This window comes from Pseudorasbora parva, chromosome 6 (assembly GCF_024679245.1).
Source record: "Pseudorasbora parva isolate DD20220531a chromosome 6, ASM2467924v1, whole genome shotgun sequence".
NCBI classification, from domain to species: Eukaryota; Metazoa; Chordata; class Actinopteri; order Cypriniformes; family Gobionidae; genus Pseudorasbora; species Pseudorasbora parva.
Window position 1 is genome coordinate 24,534,102 of NC_090177.1, and position 18,291 is coordinate 24,552,392.

General features: G+C 37.7%; 2 protein-coding genes across 7 annotated transcripts; both read right to left on the bottom strand.

Annotated features, from left to right (window-relative positions):
- Positions 1-566: 566 nt before the first annotated feature.
- zgc:154075 (uncharacterized protein LOC556929 homolog) lies at positions 567-6,818 on the bottom strand. 6 transcript variants are annotated; one of them, XM_067447281.1, is made up of 15 exons: positions 6,558-6,818; positions 6,032-6,098; positions 5,815-5,919; positions 5,622-5,706; positions 5,469-5,542; positions 5,255-5,314; positions 3,689-3,796; positions 3,541-3,597; positions 3,324-3,454; positions 2,512-2,566; positions 2,309-2,401; positions 1,606-1,740; positions 1,410-1,511; positions 1,160-1,321; positions 567-1,064 (listed from the first exon to the last, which is right to left on the bottom strand). In XM_067447281.1, exons 3-15 carry the CDS (start codon positions 5,905-5,907, stop codon positions 942-944), a joined length of 1,278 nt encoding a protein of 425 aa, XP_067303382.1. In that variant the 5' UTR covers positions 5,908-5,919; positions 6,032-6,098; positions 6,558-6,818; the 3' UTR covers positions 567-941. The 6 variants fall into 6 exon arrangements, with proteins under 6 accessions (XP_067303382.1, XP_067303384.1, XP_067303383.1 ...); XM_067447283.1 differs by having other exon boundaries at positions 6,660-6,806; XM_067447282.1 differs by lacking the exon at positions 6,032-6,098.
- A 1,411-nt stretch (positions 6,819-8,229) lies between these two features.
- ttc34 (tetratricopeptide repeat domain 34) lies at positions 8,230-17,611 on the bottom strand. Its single transcript, XM_067447284.1, has 9 exons — positions 17,563-17,611; positions 17,087-17,149; positions 14,602-16,309; positions 13,161-13,383; positions 12,855-13,047; positions 12,339-12,505; positions 11,711-11,984; positions 10,173-10,387; positions 8,230-9,403 (listed from the first exon to the last, which is right to left on the bottom strand). Exons 3-9 carry the CDS (start codon positions 16,248-16,250, stop codon positions 8,867-8,869), a joined length of 3,258 nt encoding a protein of 1,085 aa, XP_067303385.1. The 5' UTR covers positions 16,251-16,309; positions 17,087-17,149; positions 17,563-17,611; the 3' UTR covers positions 8,230-8,866.
- Between the last annotated feature and the right edge of the window lie 680 nt (positions 17,612-18,291).

Sequence of the window (18,291 nt, forward strand, 5' to 3'; positions counted from 1 at the left end):
TATTTACAGAGCATTTTTAAAGGTGGTACATGGTGTTCATAAAGACATTCATAAAGGTTTATTACCTTTATGAACGTTGAATGTAATCTGTTCGAGTTAGATAACCTACCCAGAAAGTCACCAAACTAACAAGGTTGGGAACTGTGTTGACAGACTGCAGGGTTATGACACCCTACAACTCACTGTGACACTCACCTCTCCTCAATCTGAAATGCCATGTACATTTTGACTAATGTAACAAATGGCTGTTTGTTATATAACTATAGGCAATTTCACTTTCAGTGTTTACATTTCAATTCATTTCAATGATCATTTGTTTTTGTCATTGTTTTAAAATATGGTGCGAAATGGTTGAAGAAATATTCAGTTTTTATTCCAATATAAATATAGATTTTACGTTTAAATAAATTCTAAGCATATGCAAGCAATCCATTAATTTGACTAAGGCATTTTTCATAGTCCAATACATGACTAAATATGATTATGCATCTTTTGTTCTTTTGCCCATTACTGTGAGGAAACCACTGAAACATTGAAAAAATTCCATTCAAACTGGACAAAATTGCAACAACCAAAAAATATTATTTTTTATTTAGGTAACTGATAATTCAACATTATTATTTTGAATAATTGTAGACAATCTAGATTAATGTAGGTTTTACATAAATAAATTCAAGTTTCTTTAAGTTACATGAAATGCAAGAAATGTGATTCAATATATAGTGTTTTATAAATCTTCTGAATAAAACAGACATGATTACATTTAAAAAGCACACTTATCACATTTGGTCTATTTCTAAAATCACAGAATAAATCTCAAACGAATATAAGTGACGTCTAGAACAACAAAGAGAACATGTAAACAGTCACGTAGTGGAATATAAAAGAAGTTCACAATGTGGAGATTTGCTTCATTCATATAAATGTATATGCTCTCACCATCACATGTTTTTTTCACAGAACACAACTCTGTTTTCCAAACGGGCACGTTCAGCCGCGAACACTAGTTTATGACTTGCTAATGTCTCCGTAGGACCTGACCTAATCAGAGTTGGGTCCTTATTCTATATTGAGAAAGAGAGAAGAATTGGGAATGATCAAATTACTCAGATTCTACAACAAATACAGATAAAATAATCGTACAGATTTATCGTCTTACCATAACAGCTGCAATGAAGGAGTTGATAAGGTGAAAATCTGCTGATCCGTGACCCCCTTTATCAAAGTTACCTGGAACTGTTGTGTCTGCGGTGTGCTTTGTGGTCCTATTAGTGAGGAATTCAAACACTTTGATCTCATGTCCATCATAGGACAGTTCCCCCTTGTGAGAGAATTAAAAAATGGGTGTTAAACCCCCTTACAGTCATCAAAGTGCTGGGATGTTGACACAAAAGAGCATGACGTCCCACCTTACTACCATGGATAGATGTCCTGCGTTTACATATTTCCTCTGTAAATGCTACCATGGTGAATGCGGCAGTCAGGCCTCCTTCAAATTCCATGGTCACTACCTGCAATAAATGAATTCATAAATAAAACAATATACTTTGATAATGACAGGAAACATCATTACAAGTAAGTATATACTGTATAAGATTCTACAACCTGATTGGAGCACACATCATTGTCACATTCGTAGACACAGCGGCCATAAGGTCCTGTTCTGAGGGCTTCAGTCACAGATTCAATATCAGGAACCGAGTTGCTGCAAATCACTGAAACTGGCCAGCCAACATTGCCCTGATTTATGGATAACAAGCAATAAATAAAGTATATGTTGTTTTTGTGTTATATATATCATATGATAATAAGCTTCAAAAAGCAGAGTACACAGTTTTGGGGGTGGTAAGATATTTTAATGTTTTAAGAGGAATTATTATATGTTCACAACATCTGCATTTATTTGTTCATAAATACAGTAATATGGTGAAAAAAAAAAAAAATGATTGTAATTTTTCCCCATTCCTCCAGTCTTCAGTATCACATGATCATTCATAAATCATTCCAACATGCTGATTTCCTGCTCATCTCTTATTATTATTAACAAACATCTCTTATTATTATTAACAATATTGAAGACTTTTTGTTGAAACAATATTGAAAACTATAATGCATGTTTTTCAGGATTCTATAGAAAGTAAAATAAATCTTTATTTTAAAAAAATAATCATTTGTAACCTTATAAAAGTACTTGCTGACACATTTGAGCATTTTTAATGTGTCCATATTTAAAAAAAAGTTTCTAAAAAAAAACCCCAAAGTCTTACTGACCCTAAACTTTGAAACGGTAATATACATAAATACTTACACTTTTCACTCGATCCAGGTAGATTTTCTTTGCAGAGTACGCACAATCCCCCTCTACAGGACAGTCTAAACAGCGATTTGCAGCCTTTGCTGGCTATGAAAATTGTGAAATAATTATATAATTTTTTTTTTTTTAAACACACAAATGCAAATATTTTCATTTAATAGTTAAAAAAGATAATACATAATAATAAAATATCCAACCTTGTTCTCTTTAGTGAAGTGGCCAAGCGAGCCAAATGATGAAACTTTTAAACACCTGTAAAATAAAATCCCAAAAATGATTATTTCAAAACCTTAAAATGTAAATAATGATGCATGAAGGAGCTGAGTAAATGATATTTTTTAGAAAGGCGTGTCAAAAAAAGCAGATGCAAAAAGACAGAGCTAAAACTTAAGAGCCTTTTCTATATTAGTTCTATAACCCAGTTCACTCAAAAATGAAAATTCTGTCATTAAGTCTTGTCATTAAAAGACATATTCCATGTGACTCCAGTGGTTCAACCTTAATTTTATGAATCGACGTGTTGTAAAAACAGTGCAGCGTGGTGCTCATGCGAACAGCATCGGCTGACTCGAAAGCGATGCACTGTTTACACCGTATACTATGACGTTTGTTTTTGCTCAAAAAAAGTATTCTCGTGGCTTCATAAAATTAAGGATGAACCACTGGAATCACATGGATGATTTTAACATCTTTACTACCTTTCTGGGCCTTGAAAGTGTTAATTATATAGCTGTCTATGGAGGTGTCAGAGAGCTCTCGGATTTCATTTTCATTTGTGTTCCAAAGATGAGTCTCACAGGTTTGGAACGAAACGAGGGTGAGGAATTAATGGCAAAATTTTCATTTTTGCGTGAAACAACCATTTTTTGCAATCCGCCTGCTAAACATATAGAGAAACACTGATAAAAGAAGATAAGACATTCCATTCATTCTCTCAATCAATGCATTATTACTCTTTCTTCAGCTCAGCTCTATCACATGTGCGCAAGTCATGTGAGATTAAGTGTACCTTCGTCCACCAGCCCAATGATGAATCAGATCCAAATCATGGCAAGATTTGGCTAACAGAGCGAAAGAGCTTTCTGCCTCGTTTCTCCAGTTCCCTCTGACAAAGGAGTGAGCAAAATGATAGAACCCCACCTATCAGAGAAGACAGGGCTGAGGCGACACAAAGAGACACTGCACGCAGCACACGCACACTGCAAGTTTATTTAAACACATCCTACCGGTTCGTGGTGCTGAATGTGGATGACATCGCCAATCACGCCGCTGTCAATCAGCACCTGCATTGTAGAAAGAAAAAAATTGACATGTCTTCTTTTGCCTGAGAGCTAGCATGATTGTGTATTAGGATTTAAAGGAAAGTGTAACTACTTTTATTTTGTGGATCACAGGGTCGTATCGGAGAACATGGCACACCGTGAGCATGACACCACACTGAATGCAAGTCTCTACAATCTCTGTGCAGTCCTCCTCTGTGACCTTTGACACCAATATAATACAATGAATTAATCATTTTTTTAATTTAATAATAAAATGCAATCATACACAAATCTATATATCACACTATATCACCAATGTTTGTGTCAATAACATCTAGTATGAGAGTAAAAATCTTGTTTATGTACTCTTTGTATTAATGGTGGTCTAATATGCTTTTGAAAACTTAATATAATACATTTTCCTCATAACTTTTCCAACTTATTAACATATATTATGTATAATAAATAGTTTATACAGTCAAAACAAAGATTTTTCCGTTATTTATTTATTTTACTAGTGGATGCAGGACACTGTAGTTCATTAATGTAAGTGAGGAGGGCAAAATAAAGTAAACTGTGACTTATTATCCCCAAAAATTCTTCATACAGTGGACTACCAGTAAAATTGATAAAATATTTGGGACCAAAATAATCCAGACACTTTGACCTGACCATGTTTTGCTTAAGTGTTTTTTCTTTAATTGCTAATGCGACCTTTTACACCACAGACTGAACGAAATGAAGCTTTGCTTGGTAAATGGTTGACCAATATTGGTATTATCTAATAGTGTATTTAAATTTAACAGCTGACAGCTGATTGGTTGATTGCAATCCATTACATTCATTACATAACTCCGAGTTTGTCATATTTTATAACCATTTTCTAATCTAGCAAATAAACTGTGATAATGTACACAGAAAATGTTTAAGCTGTCTGAATACATTTTGGGGTTAACTCTATATAATAATAATAATAATAATAATAATAATAATAATAATAATAATAATAATAATAATAATAATAATAATAATAATAATAATAATAATTTGTTACATTTATGTAGCACTTTTTCTAGATTTACATTTATGCATTTGGCAGACGCTTTTATCCAAAGTGACTTACATTGCATTCAAGGTACACATTTTTTTTACATTATTGTATTACTTTCCCTGGGAATCGAACTTATGACCTTGGCGTTGCTAGCGCCATGCTCTACTGGTTGAGCTACAGATGCTCAAAGCGCTTTACATACAGAGGGGGGATATCCTCTACCACCACCAATATGCAACATCCGTCTGGTTGATGCGATGGCAGCCATATTGCGCCAGAACACCCACCACACACCAGCTGATTGGTGGAGAGGAGGTAGAGTGGTTAAGCCAATCAGGATATGGGGATGATTAGGAGGCCATGATGGACAGGGGCCAGTGGGAAAATTTGGCCAGGATGCCGAGGTTACACCCCTACTCTCCTTCCGAAGGAAATGCTGGGATTTTTAATGACCACAGAGAGTCGGGACCTTGGGCCCCGGTATTTAATTCCTGAATGAATGTGCGTTTGGAAAGAGTCAGTTGAACAAAAAAAAACATTCATGAAGTCAGTCACTTGCTTCGTTCCTGAATGAACAAGCCGTTTTAATGTATCGGTCAAGGAGCCTTTTGGCAAAAAGACACTTACAGCCATTGGTTTCTCCAGCAGTACATGGTAGCCTTTCTTAGCTAAAGCCACAGCAGGGTCCTGAAGAACAAAACAATGGTTGGACACTGAACCCATTTAAAGCAGGCAACTTGAACTGACAGTTAAATCAATCATTAATGAGTAAAAAAAATTGCTAACCACACACCATGCTGGTCTAAAAAAACTATCATGTGAACATTGACCAAACACAAACCTTGTGAAGACGATCGGGAGTGCAGATCAATACAGCATCTGCAAATTTCTCTCTCTCTGCTATACAATGCCAATCTATGCAAAAAGCAAACAAATGTACTTTAAACCTAACTTCAAATTGTAACTAAAATCTGGGAAACTAAGCTGGACATACCATTAAAAGTGTTTTGCTCAGCTACTTTGTGACGTTCCTGAAGCTTCTTTCGAGCAAAATCTCTGGGGTCAGCAATTCCTACTACCTAATACGAGCAAACAAATATCCTCATGGTTAATTTTATTCTGGTGTTGTTGAAATAACAGAGGAGCTGACTGTTGATGTGACTGTGAGAATAAAAGACAAATCATACCCGCATGCGGTCAGGATAAATCACTGCATAGTCTGAATAATTTTCTCCTCTGTTACCAGCTCCAACCACGATAACATCCACAGGCGATGACATTATAGCAGACCCCTGCAGATTTACCAACATAGCTTTTATTTTTTTAAGTTTCTATTTTTTTACTTCCTACAATCAAATAATCAATAAATACTAGACATACATACAAAATCGGTTGACACCTTACCTTGCAAAAGTCTTAAGATCTGTGGCTGGGAGTAGGACTTTGCTTTATAGGTTTGTCTTCCCTTTAACTTTACAGGATTATAAAGGTCAAAGTGACTTTATGATGGGTTAAGATACTGGTTACCAGACTGCAGTAAATTATTAAAGGGATAGTTCACCCAAAAATAGTAAGATATTTGGAAGAGTTTGTAACCAAGCAGATCTCAGCAGCCATTGACTACCCTATGGTAATCAATGGCTCCCGAGATCTGCTTGGTTACAAACATTTGTACTCAGCAGAACTAAGAAATTCATACAGGTTTCGGACAACTTGAGGGTGAGTATTGAGGGTGAACTATCCCTTTAAGTCCAAAGTGGCCTTTTAGCATGGTATTAATGATAAATCAAATATTTGCAGTGACAAACAAAATAATAGACTGTGAATCTGAATGGCAGAGACGTGAACTTGTCTTTTGTAAACCGATCAGATGTAATATTATTTGTATAAGGGACGGGTGACGTGTTTTTATGCGGTAACGTTAACTTACCTTACATCGAGCTCCGCTTTAACACAATAAGTTACGTTAGCAACTCACATTGGATTCTTAATCCTGAATCGGGTTACGATCACAACATATGTGCGTGATTACCTGTATGAATACAAACTTCGCCTGTGGTTGCATATATGAATATATGTAAAACAAAACATAAAGGCAGTTTAGGCTGACATGGGCTGTTTCTGATGGCTTGAACGCTCGGCCCATTCACAATGGATTCGTTACTTCCTTGTTTACGTTTGAGCGATGACGTTAGAATGACGCAAGGGCAACGCTCGAAAGAACATGCCATCGTTCCATTTTTTTTTTCACGGAACAAATACATTTTTTGAAAAACATTCTGTCCTAAAATGACAAGAAACACCATAAAAGCACTATCATAAATGATATATGGTTCGTGTCCTATCTTACGAATTTCTGGTGGCTACACAATACAGCTGGTTTAAGAAAAGGCTGACATTTTGAGAAACATTTTGATGTTTAAAAGTAGCCTAGTAATGTCAAATTAATTAAAAAAAAAAAAAACGGTTTGAGTCGGGACTTTTTTTAATGACGTTTGCACTTAAGTATTTTTTCTTCTTCTTCTTACATCTAATATTTGCACTGATTTATGTTTTCTGTCCTAGTTTTGTTTTCTTATTTCATATAACGCATCTCACCCTTTCTACCTCTAACTATAAGTTCAGGTTATTAAACTATTCTTTAATAGCCTACATTGTAGGGCTATTATTGTATCTATTGTAGGGCTTACTGTTTTTCAGGACAATTTGATACTACGTAAGGTTTATGCCACAGTCTTTCCATTTATTTTTCAGTCCGTACCATTACTTCACGTTGCTCATTTGTGTATCGGTTTTATTTTAATAATGTAGGGGGTTTTGCATCAAGATCACCTGAGGCAGTACTCCCTCTTGTGGAGGCAGTGATAACTACAGCTGTCAGAATTGAATCGGTAATATATTATAGGCTAACTTTTATTTTAGTTTTTAACTAAATCCACAATGACAAACAAAACAAAACGTTTTATTTTTATTTATTTATACAAAACGTATATAAAGTTTTAACAAAAACTCTATTATTATTGTTTTATTCTGTCTATGTTATATACTGGATTTCTTTATAAATACTCACCCACAAGTGTGTCACCACAGACACCTAGCAGCCGCTTTATAAAATTTGCTGACAAGACAGTGTTGGTGGACTCATCACACGAGCCAAAAAGTACAAAGAGGCGAGAGTCAGTTGTGGTGTACAGAGTGGTGGAATCTCTTCTAAGAAAGACAAGAAAGAAAGCGATAATGACTAAACTTGAGTATTCTTTGTTTTTGAGGCCTGGGAGACAAACATCCTAACTAGAACCACAAGACTGAAGCTTTGTCAACAACAGTACACCAAGCCTAGTGTCCCCTCCGCAAATCAGAAAACTGCTGAAGATACTGACCCACTTTTCTTCTGCTTGTTTCTCTGGTTTGCCCCGTTTGCCTGTGCCTTGGACTTTTGGCAGTATCTGGATTATTAACCTTGTGTTTTTGACTTTATGCATGTAATGGATTATGAGTATGAATTGTACTCAAAGCTTGCATTTGGATCTCCTTGGCATGTCTCCAAGCAGTTGTAAGTGTAACACTTACACTCACCAAGGCACTTATTTCATGAAATATACAGCAAAAACAGTCATTTAAAATAACTGTTTATGTATGTGTGTATATATTATTTACTTTTTTAATGTAATTCGATTGCAAAGCCGAATTTTCAGCATCACTATTCCAGTCTTCTGTGTCTCGCCATCCTTCAGAAATCCTTATATGCTGATTTGCCACTCAAGAAACATTTCTTATTATCATCCATGTTAAAAACAGTTGTGCTGCTTTATTTTTTGTGGAAACTGTGATACTATTTTTTTAGGATTCTTTGATGAAAAGAAAGTTAAAAAGAATAGCATCTGTTTGAATGTTATTTGTGTTGGAACATTGTAAATGTTTTTACTGTCACTTTTGATAACTGTCACTCCCTAAATAAAATTAATTTCATGAAAGTCATAAAACAAACGGTAGTGTATATGTCAGACAAGACTACATCAAATTATAAATATTGACTAAACTTTAATAGATTAAAAAACACAAACACTATAAAAAAAAGTTTGTACACAAAGGTATATTGTAAGAGACTGTAAGTTGCAATCTGCATTCTTATTTTTTAAAATGTGTGCCTGATTAACCATAAATTAATAAATAAAGAAAACATACAAACCATTATGTCACCATCAGTTCACAATTAAACATCTCATGCATGTTTCATCTCTAGTGAACAGTACATGGACCAGAGACTTCACGTTTTATTCTAGCCCTCAGTCTGCGCAGTTCTACATGGTCACTGTCCACTTTAAGCCCGGTCTCTGTCAGAAGCCAAGCTTTGTCAAGTTTCTGCTCTCCATAGTTCTGCAGGGCAAAGCGCAGGAACTTTTCAGCAAGGCGCTGTGTTCCCAGACCAGCCTCTACACACAGGAGAGCCTGTCCCTCGTGCAGATCCAGGGCTTGAGAAATGTCCTGTAAGCCAGACTCTTCATGTGAACACATCAGTAGACTACGGCCTCGGCGGCAAAGGTCCTCAGCCCAAACCCTTGGCTCCTCACTCCCATTTGCATTGTGGCCCTGGATGACTTTATTCAAATCAGACACAGCTCTGTCGTGGAGGCCCAGGTGGGCCAGGCAGGCTGCACGCTGCCTGAGGTACTGGAGCTTCATCTCACTGACCGCTCGCACTGCTAGAGTAAGGAGGGCTAAAGCTTGTTCCCACTGGCCACTTTCAGAAACAATGCTGGCCTGCTGGGATGCTACCTGGAAGCACAGAATCACTTTATTAGATACTGTATAACAAGGCAACTGCTGCACAAAAATAATAACAATAGAATTTCCGTTTTCATCAATAAAATTTGAAATTTATGTGCAATTTAACTGTATAGTGGGTTATCTGTGCATGTCTTTTAGTTTCACAGTTTGCTGTGTTTGTATAAGTTCCCATGGGTTTTCATTGATTTGATCATGATTTGCACCTGTTCTATATTTTGATGATTAGTATACAAGTGATTAGTATATAAGGTATGTTCACACTATGTTGTAATTACCTTAACGATTATGAAATGTAAAAACGTGCATGTAGAACTTGTAATTACAATGTGTAAACTCGTAATTTTGTACCATGTGGCTGCTGTACCATCTGACTATTGTATATTTAAGGTGTGTTTGACTCTAAGTGGCACTGTGCAGACAAAAGCATATAGAGCTTTATTTACAGTAATTATAACATGGCATTAAACCCTGTGTTACTCATAAGGACAAAATCAAGTAAAAATAATTATCAAAAGGTCAAAATGTACTGGTATTAGTATCTTTTTTTTGGGGACATCTGGCCCCCATAACATATGGAATACCTCAGTACACACACACACACACACACACACAGGCACACACACACAGGCACACACACACAGGCACACACGCAGGTTAGGTTTTTGTGAATTGTGGGGACATTCAATAGGCATAATGGATTTTACACTGTACAAACTGTACGTTCTATCCCCCTCCCACACACACGACTAGTGAGTACCTGTGCCAAGCGTTTTCTTTGAGCTGACTGCATGAGACTGATTAGAAAGTCTAAAGTTGCTGTATCTTTCTCAGCCACCACACTCAAAAAGTTGGCTGCCACTTTGTAGTTCTGCTGCCAGGCCTTCACGACACCCCATCTGGCCTTAGCTGCGGCATCTCGAGGCTCTTGACCAAACACCTGCTTCAGGTGCGCTCCTGCAGCATTCACGTCCCCTTTACAAACATCATTTTAAACGAAAACTTTGTAAAACACATTTTGCATAGACATAATGTGCAATATATACACTCACCTAAAGGATTATTAGGAACACCTGTTCAATTTCTCATTAATACAATTATCTAATCAACCAATCACATGGCAGTTGCTTCAATGCATTTAGGGGTGTGGTCCTGGTCAAGACAATCTCCTGAACTCCAAACTGAATTTCAGAATGGGAAAGAAAGGTGATTTAAGCAATTTTGACCGTGGCATGGTTTTTGGTGCCAGAAGGGCCGGTCTGAGTATTTCTGCTCAGTTACTGGGATTTTCACACACAACCATTTCTAGGGTTTACAAAGAATGGTGTGACAAGGGAAAAACATCCAGTATTCGGCAGTCCTGTGGGCGAAAATGCCTTGTTGATGCTATAGGTCAGAGGAGTATCGGCCGACTGATTCAAGCTGATAGAAGAGCAACTTTGACTGAAATAACCACTAGCTACAACCGAGGTATGCAGCTAAGCATTTTTGAAGCCACAACACACACAACCTTGAGGCTGATGGGCTACAACAGCAGAAGACCCCACCGGGTACCACTCATTTCCACTCCAAATAGGAAAAAGAGGCTACAATTTGCAAGAGCTCACCAAAATTGGACAGTTGAAGACTGGAAAAATGTTGCTTGGTCTGATGAGTCTCAATTTCTGTTGAGACATTCAGATGGTAGAGTCAGAATTTGGCGTAAACAGAATAAGAACATGGATCCATCATGCCTTGTTACCACTGTGTAGGCTGGTGGAGGTGGTGTAATGGTGTGGGGGATGTTTTCTTGGCATATTTTAGGCCCCTTAGTGCCAGTTGGCCATTGTTTAAATGCCATGGACTATCTGATCATTGTTTCTGACCATGTCCATCCCTTTATGACAACCATGTACCCATCCTCTGATGGCTACTTCCAGCAGGGTAATGCACCATGTCACAAAGCTCGAATCATTTCAAATTGGTTTCTTGAACATGACAATAAGTTCACTGTACTAAAATGGCCCCCACAGTCACCAGATCTCAACCCAATAGAGCATCTTTAGGATCTGGTGGAACAGGAGCTTCGTGCCCTGGATGTGCATCCCACAAATCTCCATCAACTGCAAGATGCTATCCTATCAATATGGGCCAACATTTGTAAAGAATGCTTTCAGCACCTTGTTGAATCAATGCCACGCAGAATTAAGGCAGTTCTGAAGGCAAAAGGGGGTCAAACAGTATTAGTATGGTGTTCCTAATAATCCTTTAGGTGAGTGTATATTTTTAAATTGTCACATGTAATGTGCAATAAATTACCTTTGGCAAATAGTGTATCTATGTAGAGGAGGTGCCACCTGGGTTCCCTGCAGTCAGTTTTCATTAGTGCTCCACCAATCAAAAAGGCCTCTCGAAGGTGCTCCTCTCGGCAGGGTACAGGGTTGGCCAACAGAGTCTCCGACAGGCTGCTGCGACAGTGCTGTCCCAACCATTCGCTGATGAGTCTCTTTGCTTTGTCTTTAAGTGACAGCATGCTCTGAGTGACCTCCTCAGCACCACACTGAAGGGCAACTAGTATGTCTAGTGTGCATTCCTGGTGAATTATTGATATTACAGTTTCAGTTTACAAGCATGCTGGAAATATTACTTTAAGTGTTATTTCATTAACTGATCTTGAAATATTAGCAACACTTTACAATATACATTAAATCTATATATTTACAACATTTAAGTAATTTTTTATACATAAATAAGTTCATAAGTAAATGTATAAATTAAATGAAAAAATATTTGAAAATGTATTAGTTTTCAATTTTCTCAATTTTTTGTGTAATCGCTGGTCCATGATCTATGCGTTAACCTTATTTTAATGTGTTACTGAATCATGAAATCATCTTTAAAAACAGGTGTCTCCTATAGGTGGAGGTCTTTGTTTTTGCTACCACACCTTCTGCTGGTTCAGCATAAGATAAGTGAATCCTCTTCCACACAAAGCCTGCACATGGTCTGGGTGCTCTTTAAGGATAACAGTGAAGTCAAAGATAGCCGTCTTCCATTGGCCCAATAGAGCATAACATTTTGCTCTCTCCAGCAGGGAATCTATTGAGCCACCACCTAAGGAATAATCGGTTAACTCATTAAGAAAATAGTAGTGTTCTGAGTTACCTCTTTCTTCACAGTATAATTTCTGTTGAGTGGTTAAGAGAGTTATACGTGAAAATATAAAAAACAAGATTATATAATGGAAATCCATTACCGAACAAAGTATGAAAATTGCAGAGCTGAAGAGGAAACTATTTTTTTCCGTAGCAACTGGGTCAATTAGATATATGGTGTGATATAATCAGATCAGTGGTGTACATTTCTGTTTGCATTTGCACTACAATTAACCCTGATAACCATAAATATTATGTAATGTAAATTAATATATTACTGTATGTGTCTGATGATATTACATCCTTACCTGAAGCCATAATGGCAATGGACAAATAGGCCACAGCTTCCCTTATTGCACTTTCTGCTTGTTGGCCACACAGTATACGTTTGGAAGCGGTGTGACAATGTTTTTCTAAGAGTTCTCGGTCTTGTAAAGATGTTACAGAAAGAAGGGGACGTAGACAGCTGGTGTCTCCTGAATTAATCAACTTCTTTAGAAGCTGTAAGACACCAGAGATTATTACTCGATATGAAGCAGAAAATGAATAAATTACTATCAGAGAAATACTTCAATAATATAAATGTGATTAAACTAAGGAATATGATCTGGCACCTGATAGGCATCATAGAGGAAGCCTCGATGCAGCTGCATTATTGCAAGGCGTGCGAGAATCGGTGGACGTTGGGCTGTGTGCTCAATGTTGAGAAGAAGACGGTAAGCCTCCTCAACACGACCCAACTGGTACAGCGCATCTGCTGTGAGAATCTGGGGTCCATCGGCACCGGGCTGTAACTCCATAAGTAGAAGAGCAAGAGCATGCACTCCAATGGAAGACCTGAAGGAAGCACAGGAACCTGAATAAGACAGTGGTGTCCAATCCTGCTTCAGGAGGGACAAGGTCCTGCAGATGTTAAGGTGCGTTCATGTCATGTCATAATTATGTAACGATTCTGAACTGTAAAAAGCCTTCACGTGTTTGTATAACTTATTACAATGTGTAAATGTAATTTTCTGAGAGCTATGACCTGTACGACATGGCTGCTGTAGCACCTGCCCACTGCAGATTTAAGGTGTGTTCGACTCTAGCAGCACTAGAGACATAAAAAACTTCAAAAATACTTTTTATAATTTTATAATTAAAGTACCGCAAGAGCAATTCGAAAGCATACAAAGCTGTATTTATTGTAATTATGACATGAACACAGCAAAAGTTACAAACACACCTGAACACACTAATCAAGGTTCTTAAGGATCTTTTGCTGTGTTTCATTTTGTAGAATGCACCCAAGGGATGTTGCATATCTCGGCCACATAAAAGTAACCATTCTAAAATTGATTATTATTCCTAGTGAGATGTAAATGACTGTAATTTATTTCTTACATCAGAATCTAATGGTTATCTTTCTGAAACTTTCTGAGGTGGCATCAATTATGTTTGCAGCCAAATGTGACCTCCAGAGGGTGCATGCTTTGATATGAGACACAGCAACTGCAAACTATAAAAAGGCCTGGTTTTACAGAAAGGGTTTAGATTAAGCCAGGTTTAGGCCTTATAGGTCAATTGGGGGGGCATTCATGTAGATTTTATAAACATGCCTAAACTTTGAAAATACAGGTGAAAAAATGATGGTTTGCATCTTGAGACAAAACTATGGCACTGACATATTTTGAGATATATCAGTGCAAGGTGAGTTCAGTTAAAACAGCTCAAACATGCAGCTTAGTCTGGGACTAGGCTTAAGCCTTGTCTGTGAAACCGGGGGGTAGTCAGTCAGTTTGGAGCTAAAATCTACAGAAAGTTGGCCATCCCAGAGTGCTTATCAACACTGACAAGCCAATCATTATGGCTGATTCTATACTATTTTGTCTACATTAATAAAAAAGGTAAATATCAAAAACTAAAATAATTTGAAATGCTACATTTTTGATTTAGGGATGGCAATATTACAATTTACAGTATGAAAAATGGATATTCACTTTAAGACAAAAGGAAAGATTTCAAGACAATAACGTTTCATTCAGAATCAGAATCTGAAAAAAAAATCAAATATACCTCTGTTTGTTGTTGGCATGACTTTCCTCATGCTTTTGTTGTGTTATAGGATTTGAGTCAGCTTTTTGTTCTTCAAGCATAACCCTTCCCTGTTCCAGCAACACAGTGCACAGCAATCCACGGTAGTTCCACGGCACCAGGCACCTAACAGTTACAGCAGTCTCCTGCAGCTGTAATTGGCTCGCTGTGACGTAATCTAGAGCAGTAAGGTAGTGTGAGCCAGCCATCATACGCAGGACACCCCTACCACAGAGTGCACGGACACAGCTGGGTGGGTGAGGAGTATTATGCTCAATAACTGCTTGAAAATCTTCCAGAGCACCTTTATGGTCCTCAGTGAAGAGTCGGGAAAACCCTCTGAGCACTTGCACGGTGTTCTGGTAGCTCTGCTGGGCTGGAACTGCAGAGGCTAGCTGGCTACTTATAGAAAGGGCTTCTTTATGTTCCCCACGCAAGAGGAGGCAGTCTGCCAGACGCACCCGCAGTTCCCTACCTCCTCCATTTGACTCCAAGTGGCAGAGAGCTTGCAGCTGAGCAATAACGGGATCCAACAACTCCACTCCTTTCGAAGACCGAAGGTCAGGCCTCATAAGAACTGCCTCCCTGAACTCCAAGACACCCTTCTCTGCCTGTTGGCGCAGCTGGATGCAAGCAGCCAGCCCTATGCCATTGTCCGAGAAAAGGCTCTGGAATTGCTGTCTTGCTGTTGCCGGATGAAGTGCAAAGCCATCACCCAGGTCTTTGCAGACTTCTCTTGCTCGTCCTCCTGCTGAAAAATGAGCAGCTGCTCTGCCCACCAGTAAATAAGCTATTTTCTCTGGTGCCATTACATGTTCAGTCTGTGCCTCACCTGGTTTAAGAGCCAGCGACAAAGCTTCTGCACTTTCTCTGAACTTTCCTGATGAAAACAAGACTGCAGCTTGAAGCTCTCTCACCTGGATGTTGTTAGGTGAAATGGCAAGTAAAAACTCAACAGTTTTGATGGGATCAATGTCGTCACTGGCTTGTGTAGGACTCAATGCTTTCTCCATCTGCCCCTTAGCATGAAGTATGGAATATCTCGGAGACATTTGCTGGTAAAAGGCTTTAATTAACAGTTCCACATGTTGACTTTGCCTTTCTTTAACAAGTCTAATAGTTTCTGATTTATTTCCATGAAAGGCCTGCAGATAAAGCTGAGGACCTTTGGGATTTTGAGGGTCTGAGAGCAAGCAGGCCAGAGCTCTGGTTAACTCCAGAACTAACCGCGTGTGGCCCACAGGTTGGGGCATTTGTTTTCCCTCTAGTAGAGCGGAACACCGTGCGAAAATCTCGTCTGAGGCATGACCTGTCCCCTGCAGGACAGACTCCATTTTATAAAGAGAAGCAGAAATATTATTGGGGCATAATGTAGAAAGAAATACAGCAACAAGACCTTTGCTCAGGCCATTAATTGAGTTGTGCGATATGCCATCAAGCCAGGCCTCCAGAGTTGAGATCACTTCCTCCAAACAGCCCGTGTCAAGGCCACGCATGTGTCCTACAGTGGATCCTGCATTATTTCCAAAAGCATGGGTGTACAGAGCTGCAGCTCTGCCAGGGTCCCCAGAGAGCAATACTTTGTCCCCCTCTCTGCACAGTTCAGCTGCACCTTTATGTATGCCATTCATCGCTCTTTCTGTAATGCTATTTACATATGGATATTTCCTCCACAAGGGTCCTCAAAGACCTTTGAAAGAATTTAAAAGCACATTATAAAAAAGGCTTCTTTCTCTAGCTCTTATGAACAGCATGCATTGAATGCTTTACTATAAATATGAAGTGCATGAATAAATTACGGTACACTATATTGCTGTTTTAAAATGTATTTTCAAAATATAACTAGTTTCATTTTTATGTTAAAAGTTTATTTTTAAAGTAGAGTGATGAATATATTTTTTTCTATTTTACAAGTAGTCTAACTATTCATAGACAATAGTACTTCTTCCAATATTCATAGGCTCCCTATTACATTAGTCAATTTGAAACAGGTACGTATTTCCTAGTTACTAAATAAGTCCAGTGACAAGTATCTTATTCCAGCGTCACTAGTGCTTTATTAGATAGCAGTAACTTGTTATCTATCACATTTAACTTGCTCCCTTGTGGTATAGGCTAATGGCTAGTCAGGCTACTTTATAGTTTAAGTGCAAATCTTATTAAAATGTTACTAGTAGCTCCTTTTCAGATAGTGACGAGGAAGAACTATTCAGTAAGCATATGTGATTAACTAAATAGTCACTGTTGGAATAAGCACTAATAGGCAATCTAATTAATTGTTGTTAAAACCAGATTGAAACCTGATTGAAACTTCGAGTCAATTCTAGTCAATGATGGATGATCAGTTCTAAGCAATAAGTGTTAACATGGCTTTCAACAGACACCAATGTACAGTTTTAATGAAAAGAGCAGGGCATTACATCGTCCAATAATACCGGTACATGAGATCATGGGATAGTAGACTCACCTTTCTGTGTCTTTGAGAATCTGCGAGGGTACAGTCCAAGCACTTTTGGTCGACTTTTCCTGTCTTATTTTAAACGAGTTAAACATTATATTCTGAGATGTACCACATATTAAACACTATTTAGACGGACCACAGATAAAGCTTTGTAGACCTTATTGAAAATAACTGTAAAAAGATGCGACTGTCTGGATTCTGGAATAGCTTGGTCCCGAAAAAACGTCTTGCTGAAACTCAATATGCCGACCCCATAAGTGAAAGGCGATAGGAAGACGAAACATTAAGAAACACAAACTTTTTAACATAGAGAAAACACAAAATGTAAGAAGGTTTGGGCAGGTGCTCGTCTTTCTAAAGAATAACGTCACTAATAATTTGTCTACTTACGACTATGTGAAAGCGTCAGTCTTCCTTAAATCGCCTACTTATCTTATCTTAGCAACAAATAGGGCAAAAATGTAATGAAGTCTTTCAGTCACCTGTTGTGCGACTTATTATCCAAATACCAAAATCCTTTGGCTCTAAGCAAACACACACTTCGCGCTGCATGTGTGCACTGGTTGCCATGGAAACGACCAACTAACAATGTTGTGTTCTGAACAACACTTTCCACTTTCCAGGCGTTTGCATTTCCTAATCATTGTTATAAAAGCGTTATTTCCCGAAAATTCAGGGAATGTAAAACGAGTTTCAAATGTTTTGAAAACGTTCTGGTTATCTTACAAACTTTCTTAACGTTAAACCATTCTATCTTCGTATTACGTTGTACAACCTTTTGGCATTCTCCTTTTGGCTGTTTATGCACCGAAAATGTCCACAAAAATGTACTTACACATTTTTAAATAAACTTGATTATGACTGAAATTGCAACAGCTTAAAAAAACATTGGCTATATGGAAAATAAAAAATATAAAAATAAAAGTTAATTATAATAGCATCTCAATCATGATCTCAATAGACCTATTAATGCACTGTGGTAGGTTCAGGAAATGTTTTATCAGGCTGCATGGAGAGTAGAGAACAGAGATTTTCTATAAAGCTGTCCATATATTGGGGTCCATCAACTGTCTGGTTACTGACATTCTTCAAAATATCTTCCATATAGTTATATAATCAACTGTTTGGTTACTGACATATTCAAAAATTCTGTACGGTTATATAATAATAATAATAATAATAATAATAATAATAATAATAATAATATAATA